Raw genomic sequence first — 27217 nt, 5'->3', positions numbered from 1 at the left:
TAAGAAATATGAGCATGCTTTATAAATAATGTAGTTTTGCATAAATTTGTCATATTTTACATAATTAAAGAGATGAAACCCTAGATTAAAAAATATTTTTAAAACATTTCCTTCATTTTGACGACAAGTTCAAAAAGGCCCTGGAAAGGTATAATTTTTTTTGTTTCTTCTAAATATTTTGTATATTAAGTTATAAATGTTATTATTGTGTAGCAACATGAACAAAAATATTAACAGTGTTAAGTGTAAAGGATACAAAATTATGTGTTTGTATGGCTGCAACTATATATAAATATATGTATCTGAAAAAATTGAATGGGAAATTAAATATTGTGATATTGGTAGAATTACAGATTTATATATTTTTTTTAAATTTTCCATTATTTTATCTTTTATAACAAAATTTTAAAAACAAATGTAAGTGTATATACATATCATAACTGTGTTCTTAGCTTTTGTCAGAATGTTTTCATCAGGAGTCATTATGCCCTTGTGAATATTTTATCCTTTTGTCTTTCTGAAGCACACGTGTTGAGGGGGCATTGACATTTTGCTCCTCTAAAACCACGTGTTGGCTTCTAGAGTCACCGTATCACTCTAAGCCGAGGAAAGTGGCATCCTGGAGATCTCTGAAGACAGCAGCGAGCCTGCCCCTTGGCAACAGAATGTCCTTAACCCCACAGAAGCTGTGGCTGGGAAGCCCAAAGCAAGGTGTGTGCTTGCTCCAAGGGAGACCTTTCCCGCTCCAGGGAAGGGTTTTAGAAATTGCAGGTGGTGATTTGCGATCTGACTCGTGTGGATGACACTGTTTTTAATCTTTTCAAAGACGCTGAGCCTCCTAGCTTTACATAACATGTGAGTGTGGTTTCGGACGGTGTGTGTGTGTGTGTGTGTGTGTGTGTGTGTGTGAGACACTTTATCCTTCGGGCCTCATGTTGCTTAGCGCTGCTGGCAACAGTGTGTTGGCTCTAGTTCCATCCTGGTTGCAAGAGCCAGCTGTTAAATTTTTAGGAATTTTTTGGCAGCTTAAAATTGGACGTGGTGGGACTACTTATGCCATGGAAATGGGGAAATGCTACAAATCAGGGATTTACTTACTTTTGGGAGCCAGTTCAGTTACTGCGTATCAGCACACCACTGGCTGCCACTGCCTACTAGCCGATGTCAGCTTCCTTCAACCCAGGAAGATTGAGTCTTAGAGGCAACGCCTGTCACTGTTTGCTTGTGCCTGTCACATTAAATCCATGCACATTCAAACCAGGAAGCCTGACCCAGTCCCTGAGATCAGACCTCACCTTGGAGCGTGCATGGACCCACCCCCAGCAGCACTCCCGGCTATCTGGCAGAAGCTCTAAGAAGAGGTCAGGTCTCAGGTGTTCTGCCAGCGGTGGTGAGCACGTGGATGGTGACGAGGCCGTGACTAAGAAGAAGCAGAGAGGAGGGAGATTGGGGGCTTCCCATGCTCGTTCCGTCCGTAGGAAGTAGTGGAGTGTCCTGAGGACAGTGACTCCGGAAAGGCCACTGTGCCTTCCTAGGAAGTGGCATTCCCAGGCTTCCTCTGTGCCTAACTCCTCACATTTTGAGTCTTCTGTTCATTTATTATATAAACGATACTAGAAGTGACAATTGCAAATAGTAATAAGAAGCCCAAATCTCACCAGAAAGAATCAGCTTCCTTTCGTGTCTCTGTCTTCCTGTCTGGTCTTTGCCCTCATGTTTCTTCCCGAGGCTTTTCCGTGCTCAGTAGGAAGCCTGGTGACCCCTCCTCACTGTAGCCTGTGGGTCAGCACCTGAGTGCATTTACTGACAAGGAGTTCTGTCTTAGGCCAGAAGATCTTCGGATCCTAAGGTATGGGGCGTTGTATGGAAACCAGAGTGCTGTCTACAGTTTGGACATCAGAATGGGTGTTGTCAGCTGCTCCGAGCATTGTTTGTCTCTCTTTTTGTTTGCTGTTTAAAATCTAAACATATCACTTCTCCCTTTGACTCCCTCCTGTAACCCTTGTAGTGTGATTCTGCCTGTGATAATGTGTTCTCTTGCTTTTTCCATATCACTGCCGCTTTTGGTTTCCTTTTCGGGACAATATCATGATTGGGCTAAAAACATTGAAATATTTCTGCTATTTTTTTTAAGGATAATTTTATTAACTTCCAGGTGTTTCTTAGGCATAGCCAAGAATCCTTCCTCCTTTTCAGATAGCCTGTTAAGAGGCTGTGTGTCTTCTTCTAGGCCGTGTTCCTGGGAGCCCTGTGTACAGAGAGAAAGAAGCCATGTATGACGAGATTATCGAGCTGAAGAAGGTAGTGTGTCTGTCCCGTGTCGGTCTTACACAGTGGGAACCTTGCACGTGACGGGTGGAGAAGTCAGGGTTTGTGCCGGGATGGACCCATGTGGAAAGAACGTGAGTTTTAGAATGGCACGTGAGTGTAAACCCTGGCTGCTGACCCGGGTTCGAAAGGCCTAGCACCAGCTGTCTCTGCTCTGTTTCTCTGGCATGCGGCAGACACGGGGGAGGACGAGATTGCCATCAGAGCCGCTGTGCACCCTGAGACTCAGTGCCCCAGTGCATCCGGCAGCGTTGCTCTTGCCGTACCTCCTACTTGTGCATTTCTTTAGTGTTAATGGCACATTTCACGTGCTTTGTCTCAACTGATCTCTACAAGAGCTCCGTGAGATAGGTGACAACTATTATCTGGTGATAACCTTGAGACTCAAAGAGGTCAGTAGTCTGTCCAAGGTTAGTCAGTAGCAGAACCAAGACTTCAGCGAAGCCATCTCCTTCCCAAGGCCAAGGCTCTTTTTACCACCGCAGGCTGTCTCTTGTTCCCTACAGTGTCAATTCCATTGAAATATGTTGTCATCTCATCATCTTCCCATCACCGCTTTTGTCGCCCCGGACTTTAATAGCCATACACATTCTTGTACCCCTGGAGAAACAACAACGTCCATTCTCTTCCATAATGTTAGTCAGTTTAAAGACCTGCTGCCCTCAGCCGTCGGGCCCACCTGGAGGACCGCAGTCAGCCTGGGCAGCAGAAGTTAAGCGGGGCGTTGGCCGCCAGCACACCCAGAGCATGGCAGGGAGCCTGGCAGCCATCTCACCTGAGGAGCACCTGGAATAGCCATGTGAGCAAGACAGCCCTGTGTCCACAGGACGCTCACGCATGGACGCGGTCCAGCTGTGCAGGTGCTGCCCGAGCAGCTGGTGCTCCGTCTTTAGAGAGTCTCAGCGAGTGCTGGATGGCGGGTCATCAGCGACACTGTGGAGGGACCTCTTGTCTTGGTTGGGAGGCTGTACCAAATAACCGAGAGGTTTGGAACTGAGTCACCGCACTCCTAGAAGGAGTCTTCTTGGGGCAGAAATGGGTCTTTGGGTAAAGTTATGCCGCCTTCATTCAAATTTACCATCATGGATTTCTGGATGAAATCAGCGTGGGCTTCTAAATGCAGAGAAGAGGTTTAATGTTTAGTCGTGTGCCATTGCTGTAGTGTCCTGAGCATCAGTAGTTTTTCTATGGCAAGCGATGCCTCAGTTTCTATTGAAAAATGAGGATAATAGTACAATTGCATAGGGTCTCCATGAAAATTCAATAAAATAATCCATGAAAGTGCTTCAGTGCCTGACGTACAGTAGGAGAGCAGGAAGCGTTAGATCATTGGCAGAAACTTACTTTGAAATAATACAGGTCCCGAGGCAGGTGCAGAGACGAATCAGAGAGGTCTCTGCACCTTCACCCCGTCTCCCCCAAAGCTTCCCTCTTATGTAGCTGCTGTGCAGCGTCAGAACTGGGGAGTGACACCCGGACAGTGTGCATGTGCGGTTGTCTCGTGTTCCCACGTGTAGGTTGTGGTGCCAACACTGCCGTCAGGACACAGAAGCCTCCCTCCCGCTGCCCCCGCGGAGCCACCCCATACCCCCACCATCCCTGGCAGCCACGATTTGCTGTCCATCCCTCTAAAGTGGCATCTTGATGATGTTACGTGAGTGGAATCAGACAGTATGTGACAGTCTGTGGCTGGCTCTTGTCACAGATCCATCCAGCGCTGCTTGGCTGTGTCCTACAAATCCTGACACGTATTTTTTGATGTGTTCTTTCCCTTAAGACCGACTCGTGATGGTTTGGAATTGCATTGTTTAGTTTCTGAGAGTTTGAGATTATTGTTGTTGACCTCTGGTTTGATTCCACTGTGGCCACATTCTGTATCTTTTCATTCCTTTTAAATTTGCTGAGGCCCAGGACGTGGTCCGTGTGTGTGTGCGCGAATGCTCCATGGGCACCTGAGCAGGATGGATATTCTGTTGTTGGGGGAGCATTCTAGAAATGTCAGTTAGAGCCTGTTGGTTGATGGTGTTGAATTCTTCTGTATCCCTGCCCATTTCCTCTCCAGCTCTTTGATCTGTTGTTGAGAGAGGGGTGTTGACGCCTCCAACTATAATTATGCATTTTTCTCTCCCGCTTTCAGTTCTATCAGGTTTTTTTGCAGCTCTGTTTGTTTGGTGGCTACACATTTGGGCTCACTGTCTTCTTGGTGGATTGACCCTTATAATCGTCGTGTAATGTCCCTCTCTGCTCTGGTAATTTTCTGTTCTCTGAAGTCTGCCTTATCTGACACTCCTCCTCTCTTGTGAGTAACGTCTCAGTGGCATCTCTCTTCCTGTCCTTTGATTCTGACCTACCTATCTCACTATGTCTAAAGTGGGTTTCTTGTACACAGCAGATGACTGGGCATGTTATTTAATCTGCCTGGCCAATCTCTGTCTTCTAATTGGCTTGTTTAGATCGTTTACCTTTAATGTAATTATTGGCATGTTAGGATTTAAGTCCTCCATTTTATTGTGTGTGTGTGAGGCCTCATTACCATTGGACAATGGAAAGTCCTGACCCTCCAGTAGGCCTCCTCTGACCACCCAGCCCCTCTCCCCAGGAGGAGGGAGCAAGGCATCTGCTGCAGCCTGGCAGGGGGGGAGGGGGGATCTCAGCTCCCCACTTGGCCTTTGCTGGTGGGATTAGGGCCACAGTGTTTTCTGCGGTGATTGCAGGCCTGTCTGTACATTATCTGCCTTGTCTGGCTGCCTCCTTCCTGCTGCAGAGAGGAAGCTTTTCTTGTCTGTGCCCATCGGCTTGTCCAGGCTGTTGGCTTCTCCAGTACCCAGTCTGGCTCGTATGAGGCAAAAAGGAAATGGGATCTCTGCATGTCATTCCTCGGGTCCTGAGGTCCCTTGCTAGTCTACCTTCTTTGCTCCACCTGTTTATGTCTTCTTAGGTTTTACAGACAAAGTCCAAGGGTTTTAGATGGACTTGCTTTCTTACCTTCCCTGTGTATTAACTGACTTATTCATTAAACACTCATTGAGTGCCAGGTGTCTTTCCTGTCCCAGCACAACACTGGCAGTCTTGCCCCCTGTGGACATGTGGCTGACGTGCCTGGCCTCCCTCAGTGGGATGCACAGTTTGAATGGTCTTTCCCGGGTGGCTGGTTTGTTCAGACACTGTCTCTCTTCTGAGCACCATGAGCATCTTGAAAGGAGAAGGTCTTTTCCGAGGTGACCATAGTTCAGATGCAGGCTGATGCTGGGAGCCAGTCAGCTGTGGCGCTAGCTGATGACCTGTGTGGGCCTCCCCTGGCCGAGGCTTGTGGGTACTGTTAACCTCGTGCCTTTCAGGCTGTGGGACTTCACAGACCAGGAAAAAGCTTTTTCAAGTGAGGACATTGAAAAAAATGGCAAATGCTGTACCATCACCATCGTCATAAAAGGACTATTAAGTCCAGAATAGTAGGAAGGATATAATTTTAAAACACAGGATAGTTCTGGAAATTGAATAAGCTTAGTTATGTGAAGAACAGACCACAGAGTCTTTTTCTTCCCAGTTCCCCACAGATTGATGACAAGTTCATCCACAGATAAATATTGGGAACCACTGCTCTGACCAGCTAGCCTTAGCTGGGATGAGAATTTTAAATGGACGTTAGAGTTTGATGAGTTTTAGTGATAGGTGGTGTGACAACAATGGTTTCTCATGTGACATTGGTGCCTTCCAGAATTACTGTGGGCAGTATTTCTCCGTGGGGGTGCCCATGGCTTTTTGGGTGGGAAAGTTCTTCATTGCGTGGTGGTCCCGCACCTCGTCGGGCACCTACCCCGGTCCCACCCACTAAATGCCAGTCGTGCCCTTCAGTGCTCCTGCATGTCACATCCAGGCCCCCTCCACCCCACCGCCACGCACAGTGCCCCACGCGGGAACCAGGCGGCTTTGAACCTTCTCCTCTGACGCAGTGTCTCCTTTCATGTTTGTGTGCACGTGGCGTGTGCGTGTGGTCCTTCCTTTCTTTAGTCACTGCACACTCAGAAAAGTGATGTGGACCTGATGAGGACAAAGCTTCGGCGCCTTGAGGAGGAGAACAGCAGGAAGGACCGGCAGATAGAGCAGCTTTTGGACCCGTCCCGAGTAAGTCATTGGCCCCACCATGGCGGTGCCCTGGCCTGGACATGGGGGCCACAGGCCCAGCAGTGCAGCCAGATGGGACGGAGGCAAACCGCGGTTTCATCTCTCGATCTACTTATCGCAGGGCCCAGATTTTGTTCGGACTCTGGCAGAGAAGAGGCCTGATACTGGCTGGGTGAGTATAATCTCTGGCTGGACAGATCACCTTTCCATTGAAACCTTACCTTAAAACCAGCCTGCGGTGAGAGAAGCCTTTTCTCTAATCCCTCACACGAGAGAGGTAACAGATACAGAGGAAGGACTCGAGAGTTCCCCAAACCAGTCTCCAGGGAGCCATGGGGATTACGAGAAGATGCTGCAGGGGCTGTGAGGGGGAGTGAGGGAGCTGAGCAGGCTTCCCACAAGCCGAAAACTTATTCTAGAAAAAACAGTCACAGCGGGGGACTTGCCCGTCATGCCTAAAGGAATACATGCTTAACAAGCCATACTGATTTAAAACAGAAATAAAGCAGGAGTAGAACAAAAACCTTAAAAAACATACAGACAGCTCTCCCATATGATTTAATAACATGTAACAGAGTGAGTGTAACAAAATGATGGGGAATGGAGCCATGATAAGATTAATGCTATGGCAACAAACTAGCATTGGAGGAAACTGTATCACAATACAGCTCCTGTGAGTCAGGGAAGTACCTCTTTTCCATGTGAATGCTAAAAGAAGCCCGGAAGGGGTACAATGTCAAGATTATTGAACACAAAGGATAAAATAACATTAGGATGTGATTAATGATGTGATAACATGAATTTATAATAAAAACCCATGAGACTACGACAGAAACGATCAATATAGTGGGCGGGGGAGGATGTTATTGATCAATGCAGCATTTTTCTGCCCAGAGTATACAGATTGTACTCTGTAAAGAAGAAAAGCTCTGAGTGATTACAGCAGCTCTTGTGAGGACAGCAGCATGCAAACTCTTTTAAGTGCTTGAGAAGGAATCAGTTCTCCACAGAAAATAGTTTTTACATAATAGCGACCCTTAAAACATTGCAGTTTGCACACGTACGTGATCTCATTTGACTTTTGGCAATAGGGTAACTTCAATCCCCCCCTTTTTTTTTTAAAGATTTTTATTGGTGAGTTGGGGGATGGGAACATCGCTGGGGAATTGGGGGAAGGGGAACAGACAAGTTGCTGTCGTTTTGTTCTTCAGTCTAGNTCATGGGGATGTAAAGTACAGCGTAGAGAATACAGTCAGTAATGTGGTAATAACTATGTACAGTGCCAGGTGGGTGCTAGACCAGTCATGGGGATCGCTTCTTATATAAATGTCTAACCACTATGCTGTAGACCTGAAACTAATATAAAATCATGTTGAATGTCAACTGTAACTGAAAACAAAAATAAATTTTAAAAATTATCTATATTAGCAAAAAAAAAAAAGACTCAGCCCAGGGGTCAGTGACCTCCTTGGGACAGTTGCCTGCCACACGCCTTCATATCAGTGTCCACAGCAGTCAAAGAGTGGAAACAACCCAAATGTCCATCAGCTGATGAACAGATAAAAAACTGAGGTGTCCCCACACGGGAGGGGGGAGGAGGGAACGCTGACAGGCGTGACAGCACCAATGAGCCTCAGACACGCGAGGCGGAGTGAGAACGGCTGACAGAAAAGGCCACGGCGTGTATGATTCTGAAGTGTCCAGACCAGGCAAATGCAGAGACAGAAAGTAGACGAGTGGTTGCCCGGGGCTGGGGGAGGGGAGGGCAGTGACGGACAGGTAGGGAGCTGCTTTCAGGGTGACAGAAAGGTTCTCGAGGTAGATGGTGGTGATGGTTGTATAACACTGTGAATGTACTAATACCCACTTAATTGTACACTGTAAAATAGTGAATTTTATGTTCTATGAAGTTTATATCAATTTAATAATCCCCCCAAAAGTAGATTAGACATCTGAGCAGAAATATGTAGCACTCAGAATAATTAGTAAGACACAGATTACTGAAATGCGTTAAAAATTGCGTTGTCAGGAGAAATGTGACTAGACTTTGTTAGAAGGCTAGAATTAAAGCAGAAAGGGCAGGTGAACACTAAAGAGTTATTTTTACTTTGCCTTTAAAATCTGTAGCGACGACATCAGTTGTATTTCCTTCCATTCTCATTGTTTATTATAAAACCCCAATGACCTGCCTGTCATAGTTCTGCAATCAGTGTTTTCTCAGCTCTAACCACGCGCCTGGAGGGGCGCTAGGCCCCAAAACCCTCAGTCCCGTCCAGCCGAGGAGATAGACAGTAGATGCGCCATCCTGCGGTGCAGTGGGTGGCGGTCGGGGCCCCAGGTGGCTCTGGGAGAGGCGTCCATGCTAGCTCTGCAGGCTGCCGTCCCCACTGTCAAGCACAGACGTCACACACCGCGTGATGACAGGTATGTGTCATCTTTTCCCTTCCCGCTTTAGAGAGGAAGTTCAAACCCTTACCAAGAAGTTTCAAGAACTAGAAGAAATGAAGAAAGAGGAAGGTGACCCCATGGACGTGACCCCTGAGGTATGGTGCAGGGTGCTGGGCCTCGGCCGGGCCGTAACGGTGCCGATGGTCTCCATACCCAGACTATTCCCGACTCCAACGCCGACAGTCCAGTCCCCTTCGGTCGTCACAGTTGATTTCTATAAATCGTGTGTTGTTGAATCCCGAAGTTCTGACCCGATAGTCAGTGTTGCCTTCAGTGAATGGCAGGTTCCCTGGGCAGGACCTGCGGGCAGGTAAGGGGTGAGTCTAGGTGTCCTCCCTGTCCCTGTCTCCTTGCTCCCTCCATTTATGTGGCCACGAGGGGAGCCCTTTGGTCCCCGCTGGCCCAGTGCTCCCTGCACTGGACTTCTGGGGGCTAGAATGCACCTTCTCGCTAATCCTTTTCTCCGATGAGCTGGAACCTTGAGGTGGCAGGTATGCTCCGCTGTCTGTCAACACGACAAATAGCAGAGGTATTAGAGTCCTGAGGCTGCAGTTTGCTCCCAGAGGAGCCGCCACGTAAACGTGGGACAGGAAAACTAGATGTGGTCTGGGGGTGTCGGCGAGTGCACGCTAGGCGGGCAGGGTTTGTGCGATGGCCTCCTGGATCCCCTCTCTGTGGCCCTTCCTGCTTCCTGAGGTGTGAGCAGTGCCTGGGGACCCACCAGGCCGGAGGGACCTTGTTTGGCACACACTTTAGCCAAGAAGTCCTATTGCTTCAGCAAGTGACTTGCAGTTTCAGTAGACAGATTGTCACTGGCCACCAGAGGGAGGCTAGCAGGCTGCAGGGTGGAGTGATCCGCTCACAGCTGAAAATAAAAGTGGTTTGTTGTTTTAAGTCTGTCCTGTCCCCCGTCTCCCAAGACCGGCTTATCTAGCGGAGCCTTAGTTTTCAGGCGTTGCCTCCGAGCACATGACACTACGTGTACTTCAGCTCCAGTGCAAGGGACAAAGGACAAGAGCTAAGTGAGGCCTTGAGAGGCGGTGAGCACGTCTCTAGTTACACGGCGACACGAAGCGCGGCGGCATCGCGCCCTCCTGGCTCCTGCAAGGTGGGGTGGCCACGCCAGCAGCCTCAGCAGACTTCTCCAGGAGGGACGTCCTCAGTCAGCCTCTGCATTTGTCCTGCCTGGGCGCGGAGACTGGCATGGTGTCAGAATTACACCCTTTCTAGCATCTTAGGCAACCTGGAGACTCTCTGTCCCTTTAAATGGCAGGAACAAATGGCAGACCATTCAGGGTGGGCCAGGGGAAGCCCCGCCAGCTCCCGGCACGGGCGCCTCACCACAGCCTTGCCCGGTGCCCGATGGAGCTGGCTAACGCGGCAGGCGGGGCTTCCAGTCAGGGCACGTCACCCGCCTTATGAAGGGCGGAACTGATGTCCCCTCACTGACATGGAAGATGCCCGAGGCCTGCTGTCTGCTGGACACAAATCCTCCCCTCAGAGGTCACTGTGCCAATCCCTTATATGAGGAAAACACGTGCCCGTAGGAAGTCTGCAGGGGCCACCCCAGTGCAGCTGCGTCTGTGTGACGGGACCACAAGCGCGTCTTACTTTCTCTTAGCGTTGTCTCCGTTTTTTATAATAAGCACGTGTTAGTGTTGGGTCTTCCTGCCTGAAAGGCATTCCCACNTGAGGGGTCCGGCTGAAGGGGTGGTGGTTGCATGAAGTGTGTCTACCTTAAAAACTCTTTGCTTCTGTTAGGTTACACGGAGTGGAGTAAGCCCCGGCTGCTAAGACGGATCGCAGAGCTGGAGAAGGTGAGTGCGCCTCTTAGCGTCACCCGTCCTATTCAGGACCTGCCTGCGCCTGAGGAGTAGCTGGGCATCTGATAAAGCGGGGGACAGACAAGGGGCTTTGCTCCCAGGACTTAGGGTTGAACGAGGTGGCACTGACCATGGGGGTAACGCTGTCTGCAGAGGGCGCACAGTACAGGCTAACGGTGGGCAAGACCCGAGCGTCACGCATGCCTGCCCCCTCCCCCCCATTCCCCACCCCCGTCACAGCTGGGAGGGTGCAGATGGCCCCAGAGCCTTTCAGAAACCAGCCTCGCTTCCCAGATTGTTCTTCTCACCAGTGGATGTTACTTGAGTTCGCAGAAAACTCTGTTTATCCACATTTTGCCAACCAGAAAATTTGGGAAATTAACATTTCCTCATATCTCCGGGTGAATTTGCAAACTAGTCATCAGCCTGATTCTACCTTTTGAGTACCTTTTGAGCAGCTGGTAAGATAGAGCAGAGTAAACCTAGTGGAGAACATTTTTTTAAAAAGAATTTCACATATTTACAAGCAGAAAGCTTAATAAGTTTTTATAAATTATGGGTAGTTTAAAAATAAAGCTTGTTAGGGAAGAAAGGTCCCTCGAGGAGGCCCAGAGGCGCAATGGGGCCGAGCGTTCCTCGGCTGAGCGATGCTGACATCAGTGGGAATCTCTACACACAACGCCTAACAAATGCCTGTGTTGCTTCCAGAAGCTAAATTCGATGGAAAGCCCCAGATCCCACGCTTCAGAAGCGGACAGCTCAGACCCTCTGGGTCACTCTGCTTCCAGCTCTGCGGTGCGCGGGCAGCCGCGATCCGAGGCCCAGGAGGAGAGCGAGCGTCTCCGGGGCGCCGTGAGGAGCCTGAAAGGCGAGCGGAAGGCCCTGCAGGCGCAGCTGCAGGAAAGAGAGTACGTAGCGCGGGCGCCGCAGGCGCCTCTCCGCTCCCAGAGGAGAGGTGTCCCTGCCAGGCTTAGACCACCTTGTCAGCATGGGGGAAGTGCTCCGCTCATGGTAGCAGCTGCATACATACTTTTATGGGGCTCTAAAATGTATATTTCAGTCGTAAAATAAAGGCAGCTTTAGTGGTAAGAAGAAAACATTAATTGGTCATATTATATCATTAAAAGGGGGGGGGGAGCTTTAAATCTGTGTACACGGAATTCTAGAGGGCTTTCCAAATTTTTTCAGAGAATTTACTTGCATTAATTTGTGTAAAATAGGCCATCAATTAGCTCTTATGCAGAGTGGTTTAAAAAGTCAGTGATATGTTTATGGCATCCAATCTGTATATCAAATAAGACATAAATGCTGTGAAATTTTCAATGTGACCCTAAGTTTGAAAGGCAAAGCCTCCAGATTTCGCTTATTTTCTGTTCTCTAGTGTCTTGATCTGTAGCCCACCTAAAATGCACGTCTTCTCCCCCTCCCTGTTGACTTGGGGCTTCTCCAGTCATGCTTCTGTCACGAGAAAGCTAAAACCATGGTCTTCTGAGATGTTTATTGCTCAGTCCCTGCTACTCAGAGCGTGGCCTGGGAAGATAGCGCTTCAGTGCCACCTGGGAGCTGGTTAGAGCTGCAGTACCTCCGCTGCCCTGGATCTCTGGAATCCAGCTCTGTGTCTAATGAGACGCCCCCCACGCCCCCACCCCCCGTGACTTGTGTGTGCATTTAGGCCTGAGAAGGACTGACTGCTGACTTGGGACCCGTTACAGAAGGCCAAGGCCTCCGCATGTGCCTGTGCCTGTTCTTTCACCTGCAGTCAAAGTCTAATGGTGCATCTACACGTGTTGATAGGTTCTTTGTAAAAGTTAGTGTTTCATGAAAAGTTTTACAAACTAGGCTAGCCATTTTGAAAGGGAGTCATGTCTGTGATGACGTCTTAAGCTGTCGCTTGGCCTGATAACAGCGACGCTTATTGAGTCCTTACTGTGTGTCCTGCTCTGCTCACCACTCAAGGTGTATGATCTCATTCATGTGGAGAGGCACAGGACCTTGAAAAGTTAGGTCACCATGACATAAACGGACCTGAGCTGCAGACAGAGGTCGTTTTAAAGCCACATTCTTAGCCACATGTCCCTGTGGGACACAGGAAAGCCCATCTGGAAGCAGTTGGGTTGGAGGTGCCTGGGAGGCCCCTTGTCCTCGAGGCCTCTGCTCAGGCAGCACCCATCTAGTCCATGGTGGCTCGGATTGGGTACCTAGCTGTGTGACTGCTGGGGGAGACCGTGAGAGCAGGGACCTCAGCCAGTCTGATTTCACTCGCCACCATGTGCCCTGCACCTGAGGTGGCTGGCGCACAGCAGGTGCTCAGTGACAGCTGACCCAGGGCTCCAGCCTGTTCCTGGCTCTTCCTTTCTCCTTCTGCCTGTGTCGTCCGTCCACTGTCCAGCCACAGTCAGGGAGCGGGACTGTTATTTTTCCTGCGATCTCTTCCTGCTCTGTGATGCTTGGTGTAGCTGGTCCTCTGTTTTAATGAACACAAATGTCTCTGGTTCTGTGTTCAGTTTGGAAGTGAAGCAGCTGCTCCAGGCAAAGGCTGACTTGCAGAAGGAGCTGGAAGATGTGAAGGAGGCTGAGAAGGAGCGGAGAGAGAGAGAGGAGGCTTTGAGGTAAGTGAGACCGCACNCGGCAGCCCAGCTCCAGGTTGAGCTGTTGTTCAGCATCTTAGCTGTGGAGGGCAGTGTCACTGGCCCTCATATGTGGGATCCGAACCGGGGCCCTCTGTCATCCAAGCCAGCTCTTAACCATCGCGCCACTCGGCCGGCCCTCAATCCCCATTTTTAAAGTCAGGAAACAGTTTGAGAGATTCACCCAGAGTGGGTTCACAGTGAATGGCCGTAAGCCCTGTGAGGACGAGGCTGCCATCCACCTGGGTCCCTGTCGCTTCACTGGCAGGAAATACCTGAGTGAAGACACTGCCCTCAGGTGCTGTGTGTGAAACCTCACGCCTCCAAGTAGCAAAGCAAACACGGAGATGAAGGCCACTGTGGGCAGGGCTGAGGGCGCACGGGGCTCTCGGAACCAGACACTGCACTTTAGTTCTGCTTGACAAGTGGCAGCAGTGGGCTGAACTCATGCCGCCACTTGTCATGCTGCTGTTAGGACCTGGTCCCAGGAAATCTATGAGAAAAAGCCTGTGCATGAGGTATTTATAGCTGGTCGGTTTGGGAGGAAAATTGAGGAGAAGCCATTGAAATTGGAATAGCACTCCACTGAAATATCTTCAGGAAAAACTTCTTAAAGAACATAAAATGTAAAACCATGGCACTATGTTCAGAGATATGTACATGGTTTGGGTGAGGGCGTAGGGTTCTAAAAACAGAAAGGGCTCATTGTTTTTTTTCTGCTGCTGTGTGTTTTTTCATTAAAGCCGGTTAAAAGTGGAAATTCTAGATGACGGGACGCGCCGCTCTGTTGCCAGTTGCCCGTCAGAGTGTGTGTCCTGTGGTTGCACATTCCCACTTGGCACCATGTACGCTAAGGACACGCGCGTGTGCCTGAGGGGGGCTGGCCGAGGAGTCCTATCCAGGGGTCGTTTGTAACAGCACAGATGGGTCCGGCTGACATGTCTCAGTGGGAGAAGGGGGCGCTCGGGCGTGGGCGGCCACCTGTGGGAGAGCGTAGACAGGGCACTAGCAGGGACAGGTCACCAAGATGGCTTGCTGAGCCAAAAACAAGCTGCGGATGCCATGTGTGGTTGGATAGCATTTCTGTAAACAACAAAATGCCAGAATTTCAGGGGGGTACACATGGGCAGGCACATAATACGATTTAAAGGATACACATCACATTGATGCCAATATTTGATTGAGAGAGATAAGGTCAAAGGGTATAGTTTCAGCTATAAAGTTTTCATTATTTTTACAAGAAAATGTATTCATGTATTACTACTATATTTTAAGTTTACCTTAAAATCCAATTTAAAAAGAAAGGGAGGTTCTTTCATGAATGTAAGGGTGACATCTCCTGAGGTCACACAGGGGCGCAGGGCCCCTCAGGACGCCCCGGGCCCCTGCCTCCTTCAGCCCTGCTCACCCCAGGGACTATGTGGACGCATCAGGGTTGGTGGTTTTGTATCTAGCGATTGTGTCGTCTTCCTGGAAAGTAATCGGGGAGCGCGCTGTCTGTGTGCTAGGTGTGGAGTGAGACGGAGGGAAGCTGTCGCTGGTGGGCATGCCAGTCCTTGGTGTGCGTCTGCTCCGGGCAGCCCAGCTGCCGCCCCTGCCTGCTCATTCGCCACCCTGCGGGGTGAGCGGACATGGCCCTCCCTGCCCTCGCTGGCCTGGAGTCTGGAAGAGAAGCCAGCGATGAAGCAGGCAGGACAGTGAAGCAGGGAGACGCTCTGGCGGGAGGATGTGTGGTGCTGCCGGGTCACCCGGTAGGGGAGGCCAACCCAGCCTGGGGACAGGACAGGCCTGCCTCCGGGGGCGCCGCAGGCTGGCGGCGTCACCTTGATGTGGTGTTCGTTCTGTTGGCAGGTCGTTAATGGGCTCAAGCAGAGGGTGCTGAAGCTGGAGCAGCAATGCAAGGACAAGGACAGCACTATCCAGTACGGAGAGGTCGGCAGGCCGGCCGCGGGCGGGGGCTCCGGGGCTCCCTGGCGCGCACGCCCGCTCGGCCTGGCTCGTTTCAGTGTCAGTGTCGGCTCTGTTTTCTCAGACCACCCTTGTTCCAACTGCCGTCTTCTGTTCTGCGTCCCTGGCCCAACGTCATCTTTCTAGCAAAAAAAAAAAAAAGAGTAAATACTAATGTCATCTTCCAAATGTCACTAAGGAACAGTATTTTCCTTTCATCTCTTCTTGTTCCTGTCACATTTAAGAAATGCTTCCTGTCCTCGGTCTCCTGTGGATCACTCTCTATCTCCTACTTTGTGTGTCTTGACACAAGAAGCCCCGATGCTCAGACTTGTCCCCAGCTGCCCCTGCGTCGGGCGTCCTGGCGCTGCCCTTGGTGGGCTCCGCTCCCTCCTCTCCCGCTGCTCTAATGCGAAGGTGGAGTCTTTCCTGGCTGCGACTGGGTTCATTCAGGGGAGTCTGAGGCTCCACGTCCATTGCCTTGTGCCTCCTCCTTGTACAGTAGTTCCCCCTTCTGTGTTTCTTGCTAAATGTGTCAAGTTAAAAAAAAAAGTTATTTGCTGATTTATTCTCTTTCAGAGTCCTGAGCCCTGTAACTTTCATTTCTCTGTTAGAGCCTTTATCTAAAGATTGAGAACAAGGAGAATTGTACTGACATTACAAGAAGAAAACAATTTTCTCCTTTATACGACTGTTCTTCCCGCCCACCCCAAAGTTTGTCCTCTGTACCCCGGAGGTCTTTCTTCACGACTCCAGTTTTAACAGCCTCTTACTCAGTAAAGAGCATCATTAGGGAGTTTGTCACCTCACCTGGGGAATGCTGGTCCATTCTACAGGGACCCTGTAGGTGTGAGCCGTTCCCTCGTCAGCCTGGAAAGGGGTCTTGTGCGAGGCCACCAGCTCAGCCTTTCCCTTCCAGCCCAGCTCTCCCAAAGCCTGTCCTCTGATGTCCTGGGGACCCTTCCTTTTCTCCGCCCCGAGAATGCTGGCATTGCCGTGGTAACTCTGAACTTGGGTTTTTAGCAAACTGCAGACTGATATGAAGACCACGAACTTGGAAGAGATGCAGATTGCCATGGAGACGTACTACGAGGAGGTGGGTGCCCTTCTGCCCAGAGCGGGGTGCGGAGTCGGAGAGGGCGCACGGGGTCAGCTGCTGGTCTGGGTGATCGCCCCGTGAGGCTGTGGGGAGCCTGCTCTCCTGCCTTAATGTGAACGTGAATCACGGCCCCTAGCGCTCACCTCCAGCCACGGGGACAGAAATCGGGCACCTGATGGCAGCTCTGTCAGAGGAAGCCGTCGTGCTCATTTTGTGTTTTGACGCATTTAATTTGGTATTTACAGATTCATCGTCTCCAGACTCTCCTGGCGAGTTCTGAAGCGACAGGAAGGAAGTATGATCATCTGGGTGGGCGCGTGCGCGTGTGTGTGCTCCTGTTACACTCTCCGAGTAGGGCGGTCGCTCCAGGGCAGCTGCACGCTCTGCCCCCACTTCGGTAGCAGCGCCAGCACCTGTGCGCGTTCTGTCAGCGGTCAGAGCTGATGTGTTTCCAGGTGGGGTGGTTACAGCCGACTGCTAGCCGCGGTCGCTCGTCGTACCGGGCAGCTTCCCGCTTAGAACAAGAAAGCACTGGTTTCCAGGCAGGCCTTCCTGCTAGGAATATGTCTAATATAAGTACAAGTTTATCTTGCCAACTGAGCCTCTGAGGAGAGACGTCCGGGTCACCTTGTCTCGGGTTCCCCTTCTCCCTGCCCCAGACAACGCGGGCTCTCCGCAAACAGTGGGAGGAACGGCCCTGTCGCGCTCGTCTTGTCGCTGCCCCTGTAGTCGCTCGTGAGCATTTGTCGAGCACCTGCATGCCGGCTCAGCCTCCCCTTTTTCCCTCTCCCCCTAGTAGCTTAAAGCGGGTTGGCACACCCCTCTGGAAACGCCCAGAGAGCACGCACAGTCGGTCCTCACTGTTGGCAGCAGGGTCCTGCCGCCTGCACGGACAGAGCTGTCGGGTGGCGGCCTGTGCTCTGGGGGTGCCGAGGCAGGTCCCCGACAGCCTCTGAGCGTGCTTTCATCAGGTTGCCAACATGTAACCTGTGTCTAAGCGTGCTGTTCAGAGACGCCTCCCTAGCGGGTCCTGTGGACTCATTGATGCTGAGCTCACGGCCCTCGCTGCCCCCCACCTGGCGGGGCACTGCGCCAAGGCGGCCGTTTCAGGCAGCGACGCAGGGACAGAACGTGAAGCGCACGTGCCCAGGAGCCAGCGAAAGTGATGCTTAGTGACAGTGCGAGAGCTGACGCAGGCAGGGCAGTTCCTCGTTCAGCCCCAGCTGGGAACATGCCCATCGGGCGACTGTTTTCGCCCTCTGCCCGTGACCATGAGTGAGCCTGACGTGCCGCAGTGTGGGTCTGGGGGCCACCCACAGACTGTAGCGAACAGGCCGGTGTGCAAACAAGCACAGAACCTGAATAGCGAGGGGCAACTGCGGTTTAGACTCTGGGGCAAGAGGCAAAATTAAAGCTGTTACACAGGTGCTTATGGAACAAGAGGAAATGAATGCCCACAGACTCCTCAGATAACTGAGCGTTGATTACGAGCAGAACTCTATTTAGGGGACAGCAGTTTGCTTCCCTGGGTCAGGCTCGTGCCCCTGGGTGACCTGCCAACAGCCCCGGCCACACGCCCCCCTCATTCACGACATTTGTGCAATCAGTTCTGAAACCCAAACCTTAGCCGCTTGGTTTTGTGGTTCCTAGGCCTCCCATGGAGAAGAAAAGTGGCCTTAAAAGGCAGAAAAAAATGAGCAGCGCCCTCCTGAGCTTGTCCCGGAGCGTCCAGGAGCTCACGGAGGAGAACCGGACTCTGAAGGAGGACCTGGACCGCGTGCTGAGCAACTCGCCCACCGTCTCCAGGACAAAAGGTACCTTCCAGAGCCGCCTCAGGAGCGGCACCGAGGGGCAGGCCTGCCTCTCTGGGAAGACACGGCCCTCCCCGCCGCCAGGGCCGACTTCATTGGCCACAGACGTGCGTACCGCTGGGCCACGCCACGCTAAAACGTGCAGAACTTAGCACCTGCTGGGTGCTGAGACAGTGGTGAGCGGAAGCACGCAGATGTCCCTCGTGGAGGTGACATCGTGTCAGGGCGGGAGAGAAGCCGACAGGTCAGACACGGGGCAGGTGGTGACAGTGCTGGGGAGCAAAATAAAAGGAAGGAGGCATGGTGGGTGCGGCTTGTGCACCTGTGAGTAGGGTCATCAGGGAGGCCCACTGAGACAGTGACAGCTGAGCACAGGCTTGAGAGAGGCAAGGGACAGCCATGCCAGTGTCCGGAGGAAGGGCGCGGAGGCCCTGGCGTGCTTGGGGACCACCCAGGCAGCAGCGTGCCCAGCATGGAAACGGGCTGTGGTGGGGACAGAGCAGCCCTGGGGCCAGATGGAGTGCAGGGGCTTGAAGCTGCTCCGAGACTCGGCTGCTGAGCAGAGGTGGGAAGTGTCCCACTTGTTTCTTGAGGAACCCCTGCTTCTGTGCTGAGTGGACCATGGGTAGAAAAGGGACTGGAGGATGGAAGCTTCTGCAGTGTCCTCATAATGGCCGCTGGTGGCCTGGACTGGGTGCTACCACAGTGGAGAGGCGGCCAGGCTCCGGATGGCTGCTGGGGATTGGGTGTGGCCTCTGGAGGGGGTGGGGGGAGTCAGGTTCCAAGGCTTTTATCTGAGCACCTGAAAGGGCAGAGGTGCCTGCAGGTTTGGGGAGGGGATATGTGTGATGACACGTGAGTGGCATCCTGAGAGCAGCTGAAGGGCATGCTGGTAGGTCCGGGATGATGAAGACAGGGTGTGAGCTTTGGAACTGGCAGAGTGAGACACTGGTGGCCTTGAGAAGAACCACGTGAATGGCCGCCAGGGGCAGAACAGGAAAGAATGTCACACGGAGGCCTTAGGAGACATTGGCGTCACTGACCACTGTGGGAGAGAACAGACTCCCTCGCTGTTGAGAAGCCCTTTGAGCACAAGAATCTGCCAGGTGTGGGTCTTCCAGCTTTGCTTGTGGCTCCACCGCAGTGCCAGCCAGGGGAAGGGCAACTGTCAGGCCCTTTGGGATGAGGGGTCCGGCTGAAGGGGCCCATCGTGGTGGTTGCGTGAAGTGTGTCTACCTTAAAAACTCTTTGCTTCTGTTAGGTTACACGGAGTGGAGTAAGCCCCGGCTGCTAAGACGGATCGCAGAGCTGGAGAAGGTGAGTGCGCCTCTTAGCGTCACCCGTCCTATTCAGGACCTGCCTGCGCCTGAGGAGTAGCTGGGCATCTGATAAAGCGGGGGACAGACAAGGGGCTTTGCTCCCAGGACTTAGGGTTGAACGAGGTGGCACTGACCATGGGGGTAACGCTGTCTGCAGAGGGCGCACAGTACAGGCTAACGGTGGGCAAGACCCGAGCGTCACGCATGCCTGCCCCCTCCCCCCCATTCCCCACCCCCGTCACAGCTGGGAGGGTGCAGATGGCCCCAGAGCCTTTCAGAAACCAGCCTCGCTTCCCAGATTGTTCTTCTCACCAGTGGATGTTACTTGAGTTCGCAGAAAACTCTGTTTATCCACATTTTGCCAACCAGAAAATTTGGGAAATTAACATTTCCTCATATCTCCGGGTGAATTTGCAAACTAGTCATCAGCCTGATTCTACCTTTTGAGTACCTTTTGAGCAGCTGGTAAGATAGAGCAGAGTAAACCTAGTGGAGAACATTTTTTTTAAAAGAATTTCACATATTTACAAGCAGAAAGCTTAATAAGTTTTTATAAATTATGGGTAGTTTAAAAATAAAGCTTGTTAGGGAAGAAAGGTCCCTCGAGGAGGCCCAGAGGCGCAATGGGGCCGAGCGTTCCTCGGCTGAGCGATGCTGACATCAGTGGGAATCTCTACAAACAACGCCTAACAAATGCCTGTGTTGCTTCCAGAAGCTAAATTCGATGGAAAGCCCCAGATCCCACGCTTCAGAAGCGGACAGCTCAGACCCTCTGGGTCACTCTGCTTCCAGCTCTGCGGTGCGCGGGCAGCCGCGATCCGAGGCCCAGGAGGAGAGCGAGCGTCTCCGGGGTGCCGTGAGGAGCCTGAGAGGCGAGCGGAAGGCCCTGCAGGCGCAGCTGCAGGAAAGAGAGTACGTAGCGCGGGCGCCGCAGGCACCTCTCCGCTCCCAGAGGAGAGGTGTCCCTGCCAGGCTTAGACCACCTTGTCAGCATGGGGGAAGTGCTCCGCTCATGGTAGCAGCTGCATACATACTTTTATGTGGCTCTAAAATGTATATTTCAGTCGTAAAATAAAGGCAGCTTTAGTGGTAAGAAGAAAACATTAATTGGTCATATTATATCATTAAAAGGGGGGGAGCTTTAAATCTGTGTACACGGAATTCTAGAGGGCTTTCCAAATTTTTTCAGAGAATTTACTTGCATTAATTTGTGTAAAATAGGCCATCAATTAGCTCTTATGCAGAGTGGTTTAAAAAGTCAGTGATATGTTTATGGCATCCAATCTGTATATCAAATAAGACATAAATGCTGTGAAATTTTCAATGTGACCCTAAGTTTGAAAGGCAAAGCCTCCAGATTTCGCTTATTTTCTGTTCTCTAGTGTCTTGATCTGTAGCCCACCTAAAATGCACATCTTCTCCCCCTCCCTGTTGACTTGGGNCTACGAGCACTCAGAACCCATTTAAGTCAACCTGGGCCAAGGGTGGGAGTCACAGTGAGGCCGAGAGACTGCCTCGGGCGTGAGGGCGGGGATACTGTGGGCCTGCAGTGGGCAGCGCCAGCGTCTGCTGCCCTGGGAAGCTCAGCCTCTGCATGCCAGCCTCTGCCCCTCTCTCGCCTCCGCAGACTTCCACTTCTCAGCCTGCATGGCAGACAGTGGAGCCACCACGGCTGTTAAGCCTACACTTTTTCTCTGCAGAAGGACAGCCAGCCCGAGTCAGAACCACAGGGTCCTGGCTCCATAGACCATGGTCAGGGGTCCATCCCTGGGTCAGTCAGCCAGGGCCAGGGGTGGAGAGCTGAACAGGGCGGCGAGGGACAGCTGCGGGGAGGCAGGCATCTGAGGCCTGGCCTGGGCGAGCGCCCCAAGGAAACTGAGGAAGGCCACGCCTGAGGCCCCCGCACGGCCAGCCTGGGTCAGGCTCCGGGCTCAGCTGGTGTGCAGCTGGCTGTGCAGGTCACTCCACCGGGGCCACTGCCACAGGAAACCCGGGAGCCCCATTTGACGTCTCAGGGCTTTGAGGGCGGGATCACTAGAGTCTCTCTCTTTCCCAGGGTTACCCGGAAAAGAACCACCAGTGTGACTCCTGCTAAGAGGAGGCCCGCTCCAGCCGCTCGCAGCGAGCCCTCCTTTGCACCCCTCCCTGCAGCTTCTGGTAATTTCATTTCATTTTGGATCTCAGTGTGAGGGGCAGCTGGCCCTCTGAGGTTTAAGCCAAACAGCTGCCACTGTCCCGGAAGCATGGGACATGTGAGTGCGTGTGAGATGCTGGTCCCACCTGCGGCCACCTGCAAACTAAGTAATGCCTTCAGCCAGCAGATACGTCGGCCCAGCCTCCCTGTCACAGCTTTGTGCCTCATCCCTTGGGTTGTAGGGAAACAGAAAATCCTCAAGGGACTCCCTGGAGTTCGGCAGGCTGGAGACAGTCCCGGTGTCCGTGACGCCAGTGTAGCCCTGCAGTTACCTGTAGGCCACACAGTCAGAGCTTCATGGCTTCTGTGTCTGGACTTTATTCTCAGCTCCAGCGGGAATAGGTGGTTCCCTGCCCTGGGCCAATATTTTCCCTCCTGGCTGGTTTTTTAAGCAAAACTTTGCCCGTACTCCTTCTCTGCTGCATTGAGGTCCGAAAGCAGTCAGCACCGGGCGTGTTCCCAGCCTCTGCGCCCTCTTGATGGGCTGGCCTCGGCTCCTCACCTGCGAGGTGGGGACCTGGGGAGGCAGCTTGGGAGCTGCTTTCAGCCCCCAACGCTGATTGTGTGACCGTCCTTCAGATCCTTTGCCCCTTGTGCTGTACTTAGGAGACCCCGTGGCTGCTGGCTTGGACGGTTACTATAATGCAAAAGATGAGCGTGTGGCCTTGTGGTCCCGTCTGTGAACGAGCCGTGCAGGCTGCTGGGATCTCAGGGCTCGTGTGCAGTTTCCCGTGAAGGGCTTTTCTGTACTGAGTTCTTAGGTCGCAAAGGTGGAACCAGAGGAGGTCGGGGCAGGTAGGGAGCCAAGCTTCTGATCAAGGAAAATCTCTAAAAGGGAGCAGGTTGTTGGTGGGGGGGGAGGTTGAGGTGTAGTTGACAATATAACATATTAGTTTCAGGTGTACAACATAATGATTCAATGTTCGCATACATTGCAAAATAATCACCTGGAATCAGGTTTTTTGAACCAAAAAATGCTCAGGTAGAAAGGTGAGGAGATGTGACAGGTCCTTCCTGTGTGCAGCCTGGGTGTTTCTAGTGTGCATGTCATTTCAGGTTCAGAAGACAGCGAAGTGAGCAGTGGGGACATGGTGGAGGGACCAGCTCCGGAGGGCGAGGATGACGAGGCGCGGAGGGGGCCAGGGGCGCCAGCAGCCCTGCGGCCCTGCCCTGGTGAGTGGGAGGAGTCAGAGCGCAGGAAGCAAAGAGGGGGGTGACTCTAGAACAGCGGTTCTCAGCCTGTGGGTCGCGACCCCTTTGGGGGTCGAANCAGTGGAGTGGAGGTCCAGAGGGGTCTTAGGACAGAGGGAAGGGCGAAGCCCTTGGGTAGCAGAGGCTGCATGTCAGGGAACGTGGCGGGAAGTGGCTGCCAGCACCCAGGAGACTGGCGACCGCGGCAGACATGCTTGGGGCACTGTGGCCCGTCGGTGGGCAGGCATCTCGGACTTGCAGTGGCTTTACGGTTCCGCGGGGCGCACACCTTTACGTCTCGGGCCTCTCTCCAAGCGTGGGTCTTCACTGCGCTTGCATTTGCGATGTGAGAAAAATAGTCCAATATTTTTATTTTTATTGTAGCTAATACACGTGGGCCCTTAAGTAGTAGAAATCAGTGTTACTTTGGTGGTTACAGTAGCAATTCTTGCTTCTTTCTACCTTAAAAACAAGCTAGAAATGTGCTGCCTTTAAACCCAAAAGTCCCACTTTTGTACAGCATTAGACAAACAAGACCACAGAAAGGACTCCTGAATGGCAGGTCATCCTTGCAACGTACATTGTTACTGGCTGTGTTCCAGAGTCATCTGAGCGAGCTGCCTCTCAGACCCCATAGGAAGGTGCTGTCACCTTCCCCTCGTCCCAGGACAGGGCTACAACAGAGGTCAGGGAGGTCACTGGAAACCGAGCTGACGCATAGCTTCTCCACTCACTTCTGTCTCACGCCGTGCTGAGCGGTGTGGGCACATTTGTCCTCTGAATTAAAAGTCAGTGTGATAAGTGCCAAGTGTTACCCTGCCGTCTGCCATGACACCATTGTCCTGCCCGACTGAGTCACCCTTTACCCCTCGACTTTCCCGCAGCCCCAGGAGCAGCCCCGACCTTGTCGTCCTGCTAGCAGTCCCTCTCAGCAGGATGACACTGGTGCCCCCTGCACCTGCTCGGAGGGGCGGAGACAGGCCGCTGCCAGGCTCCTGCAGGCCCGGTGGAAGGCGTACAGGCACCAGGTGAGGGCTCCCGAGAGGCGCGGCTGCTGGTCTGCACCAGCGAGGGCCCCGGCCACTCTGTCCTTCATCTGTTCATCCGGCTCACCCGTATCGCATCCCTTTGATGTGCGGGCTCCATGGTCGGTGCAGTTGCCATGCAGGAAAATGTAGGAGAGACAGAATAGACGGCAGAAAATGAGGTGACGTGGGCTGAGGGGAGAGAGAGATGACGCAGCTGGAACCACAGTGAGGGTGCTGAGTCCTGCTGGGAAGAAAGGTGGGGCTCACCTTTCCGTGCCCAGGAAGGGGGCGGGGTTCCGTTTGCTGGGTGCAAAGGCAGTGCTGTCGGAAGCCTGGTCAGCTCCTGGCTTGTCACCCGTCACACAGCGGCGGGCACTGCCTTCCCATCCCTGGTGACTGGCAGGGTCAGGACTGAAAAATGGGCAGTATTGCCAAACATTCACCCTCGTGTTAATTCATAATCTGTCTCTCTATTTCAGAAAACAAAAGCTGTTCTGGATGAGGTAAGCAAGGTTTATTTCACCAACTTCAAAATATGTATTTTTACTCTGGAGTGAAGTGAGTGCGGGCAGATGTCAGGAAACGGCATTAAGTGCTTGTTTTCATGAAATCAGACCAGACCCCAACATTAAGTTCAAAATACATAAGGGATATGAACATCAAATAAACATTTAGATAGCGTCACACTTCACAATTACGCAGTCATTCATTCATTATTTCAACACACGTTTACTGATTATCACTTGTGTCAAGCAACCTGCCAGGCCCTCGGGACACAAGAGACATTAAGACAAACAGGTAAACAAGTAATGACAACTCAGTGGATGGTGTGGCTTAGGGCTGCACGCACAGTGCTCAGGGCTGTGGGGCTGCCCGTCCTGCTTGTCTTGCCGAGGCCGGGAAAGTCCCTGCCGGGGGTGGCGTTGGAGCTGGGCCTTAGAATGGGCAGGCGCCCGAGGGACTGAGAAGCGGGTGAAGGGCAGTAGAGTCCCGCAGGGACCCCTGGGCGTGCGAAGGAGTGAGGCTTGTTCACAAGGGAGCTGGTCTGTGCGGCGGGAGCACGAGGGAGCCACTGGCAGCCGGAGTTAGAGCGGACAGCAGGATGTGACAAAGGTGACAAGACCTGCTGGCTTGGGGACAGTGCAGGTCAGAACCACCTGAGCTCCTGCAGTGACCTCTTCAAGTGTCCCCTTGCTTCTGCTTTTGCCCTCCTGCAGCCTGTCCCTGTGTAGCCACCAGGCGATGCTTTTAATGTTAAGTGACACCACTCCGCAGTGACTTCCTCCCGCTCTTGGAACAAAACCCGAAACTGTTCCCTGAGGACCCTGCACGCTATGCCCCCAGCCTGTCCAGCCCTGCTCAGTCTGGAGGCCTCCCTGGCCTCCGTGGCAACTTCAGGCATATTCCTGCCCCAGGCCCTTTGCACTCGCTGCTCCCCTGCCTAGAAGGCTCTTGCACTCTATTCGGGTCTCCACTGGTTCATCAGCCACTCTGCCCACCCCCCACCCCCGAGACCCCTTCTCTGAGCAGCCAGCACCGCTGCTCTCCAGCCCCTGCCCTGTTTTACGTTTCTTCAGAGCGTTTATCCCTACCTGATGTTTCACGTTTTAATGGCTTGTCTCTCCCGTGAGAATGTAAGTGCCATGGAGGCTGGGACCATCTCTGTCTTCTTGCTGCTGCACCCCTCGTCACCAGAATGGTGCCTAGCGTTTCATAAGTGTTTTTGAACTAGTGAGGGAACGAATGAATTTGGGCCTCAGATGACAGTATAGCACGGTCATAACCCAGATGGCCTGCACGGCTGTCTGCCACATGCCACCGTTTCTCCCCCAGCCCCTCCCTAAGCCTGTTTCCTCATCTCTGGGGTCAGGACGGCCGTAAGACCCCCGGGTAGGGCTGTCGGGAGGGCTTAGTTGGCAGCGTGGGCCCGGCATGTGGGTGAAGGAGGCTTGCTCCCCCGTGCCATGCTGCCGCTGGTACCATGTCAGCGACCGCCCCCTTCCAGCTGGTGCAGCAGCCCTGCTGTCATCCAGGCGCAGACCTCCTGGGTTAGCGCGAACACACTGCTCTAGTGGGTTTTTTGGTTTTTTTAGCTGAGCCGTCCTGCCACCTGTTGGCAGCTCAGCTCTGGCATCGAACCAGCGACCCTGTTGCTCAGAGACGAGTGGGTTCTTTTGCCCTTAATGAGGGATGTTGTGTCACCTCCTTCGTTGTTCTTGTCTCTGAGCCTCGTGTGTGTGTCGTTTCCGTCACCTCGTCTTCGGAGACACAGAGGTTTTCCTGTGACTTGGATTACGGGGCGTCTAGACCTCTAAGGGAACACGTGCCCCATCAGGGCCTGGTGTGCCCGCGTGTCGTTCTCCTGAGGCATTACGAGAGCTCAGGTCCTCTGTCCAGCTCTGATGTTGTGAACCTGGCTAGCAGCAGGGCCGTCCGAACAGAAGTGCAGCCCTGAAACCCAGAGCCCTGACTTTCGCACCCATGCTGGGTCTCAAGAAAGTCATTTAAGATGAAGGTCAAAGGATAAGTAACCCTGTGCAGCAGTCAGATCCTGCTCTACCCTGCTTGACTTTAGAAGACGTGTATGAAATAGAATAAACTCTCCCAACACGAAGACCTAAGTGAGTGTAAAATAGAGACTAGTGTTAGCAATTGAACCTGATAGCATTTAACAGGTGATTCGTCTTTGTGTTCCAAGATTCAGCTTACTGGGGGGTCGGGCGCCTGCGCCTTCTCTCCCTGGAGGATTGGCGTGTTTCTCGCTGTCGGAGGGTCTGAGTGAGTGAGAGGTTCTTTTCATTCTCTGTGATCATGCAGTAGTAAGGGAAGTCATTTTCTCTGCTGCCCGAGCTTTTCCCTCTGGAATCGCCCCTAATCTGTACCTGCCTGCCGCCTTCCTGGGAAATTAACACCAGTTTCTCTCCTCTTCCCCTGCCAGGCAGCTACTGTGCTGCAGGCAGCTTTCAGGGGACATCAAGCGCGGGTGAAGCTATTATCAAGCAAGGTGTGTGGTTCAGAATCTCCCAGCATGCCCGGCCTCCCCAGCCAGGTAACCCTCGGGTGGTTCAGGACCCAGCCCTGCCCTGTAGGTGTGCCCAACTCCCTTCACCCTTGCGCCCTTCAGGTCACGAAGTGGTGCTTTGGTGCACGGCCTGGGCAGACTCAGCCTTGTGGCCTGCTTGCTTTGAGGCGCTAGGACGTCAAGTGCATGTCCATCTTGCAATTAAGACATAAAGTTCAAAATAAAGATACGAGCTTCCTCTATCAGGCCCCCTCCTCT

The 27217-nt window shown here is 52.5% G+C and overlaps 1 protein-coding gene across 1 annotated transcript in view; it reads left to right on the top strand.

Moving 5' to 3' along the window:
* Window positions 1-27217, top strand: part of IQCE (IQ motif containing E) — a 53375-nt gene that overhangs the window by 21089 nt on the left and 5069 nt on the right. Inside the window, exons 3-17 of the mRNA XM_019637421.1 lie at window positions 524-711; window positions 2231-2301; window positions 6337-6450; window positions 6572-6622; window positions 15200-15270; window positions 16319-16391; window positions 16640-16689; window positions 18045-18208; window positions 19467-19522; window positions 20237-20593; window positions 21225-21276; window positions 21901-21992; window positions 23794-23937; window positions 24417-24440; window positions 26876-26986. Coding sequence (XP_019492966.1) covers window positions 524-711; window positions 2231-2301; window positions 6337-6450; window positions 6572-6622; window positions 15200-15270; window positions 16319-16391; window positions 16640-16689; window positions 18045-18208; window positions 19467-19522; window positions 20237-20593; window positions 21225-21276; window positions 21901-21992; window positions 23794-23937; window positions 24417-24440; window positions 26876-26986 — 1618 coding nt within the window. The remainder of the gene's footprint in view (window positions 1-523; window positions 712-2230; window positions 2302-6336; window positions 6451-6571; window positions 6623-15199; window positions 15271-16318; window positions 16392-16639; window positions 16690-18044; window positions 18209-19466; window positions 19523-20236; window positions 20594-21224; window positions 21277-21900; window positions 21993-23793; window positions 23938-24416; window positions 24441-26875; window positions 26987-27217) is intronic.

Source organism: Hipposideros armiger, unplaced genomic scaffold (assembly GCF_001890085.2).
Source record: "Hipposideros armiger isolate ML-2016 unplaced genomic scaffold, ASM189008v1 scaffold_33, whole genome shotgun sequence".
In the NCBI taxonomy this organism is placed as follows: Eukaryota; Metazoa; Chordata; class Mammalia; order Chiroptera; family Hipposideridae; genus Hipposideros; species Hipposideros armiger.
This window is presented reverse-complemented; position numbering and strand designations above follow the sequence as displayed.